General features: G+C 28.5%; 1 protein-coding gene across 1 annotated transcript in view; it reads left to right on the top strand.

The window, feature by feature from the left end:
* Nucleotides 1-480, top strand: part of THSD7A (thrombospondin type 1 domain containing 7A) — a 353,421-nt gene extending 352,941 nt beyond the window's left edge. Inside the window, 1 exon segment of the mRNA XM_015589436.1 lies at nucleotides 396-480. Within this exon segment, the coding sequence (XP_015444922.1) occupies nucleotides 396-480 (85 nt within the window).
* Nucleotides 481-568: the final 88 nt, after the last annotated feature.

Here is a 568-nt window from a genome sequence, read left to right as displayed (position 1 = left end):
TTATGGTAATACCTAATCTTATTCAATTATCTTTTAAACATGTATTATTAATAAATTATGTATTATTTATAAAGGATTCTGGCCAAATATAAGTGATTATACTATAATGTTATTTTTGTTGTTAGTACTAGGAGATTTCCATTTGGAAAATTTATCTTTTATAGGATAATAAAATATTTGAAGGGTTCCATTTCAAGTTTCTTCAGAGTATAAAGCTGAGAAATTCAAAGATACCAGAAAATCACATTTTAAGTTTGAATTTAGGCAATGTAGGCAATTAAGTAATCTAGGTTTATCAATATGTTTCAGATTTTTTTTCAATTAAAACAATAAAATTTTCATGGAAGATTGATTTTTTTTTCCTTCCAATTTTAATGACTTTTTTTTTTAAACAGCAAGAAGCCAAAGAAACCCCAAAGACGGCAAAACAACCGACTGAAACCTTTAACCTTAGCCTACGATGGAGATGCAGACATGTAAAATATAACTTATCTTGGCGATGAGCAGTTTCAGCTTTCTGATTCTGCAGTAGATATCCAGAGGCCACAAAACTATTTAAACTGTGTGG

This window comes from Pteropus alecto, unplaced genomic scaffold (genome assembly GCF_000325575.1).
Source record: "Pteropus alecto unplaced genomic scaffold, ASM32557v1 scaffold21, whole genome shotgun sequence".
NCBI lineage: Eukaryota > Metazoa > Chordata > Mammalia > Chiroptera > Pteropodidae > Pteropus > Pteropus alecto.
Note: the sequence above shows the minus strand (reverse complement) of the source record. Positions and strands in the feature narration are given on the sequence as shown.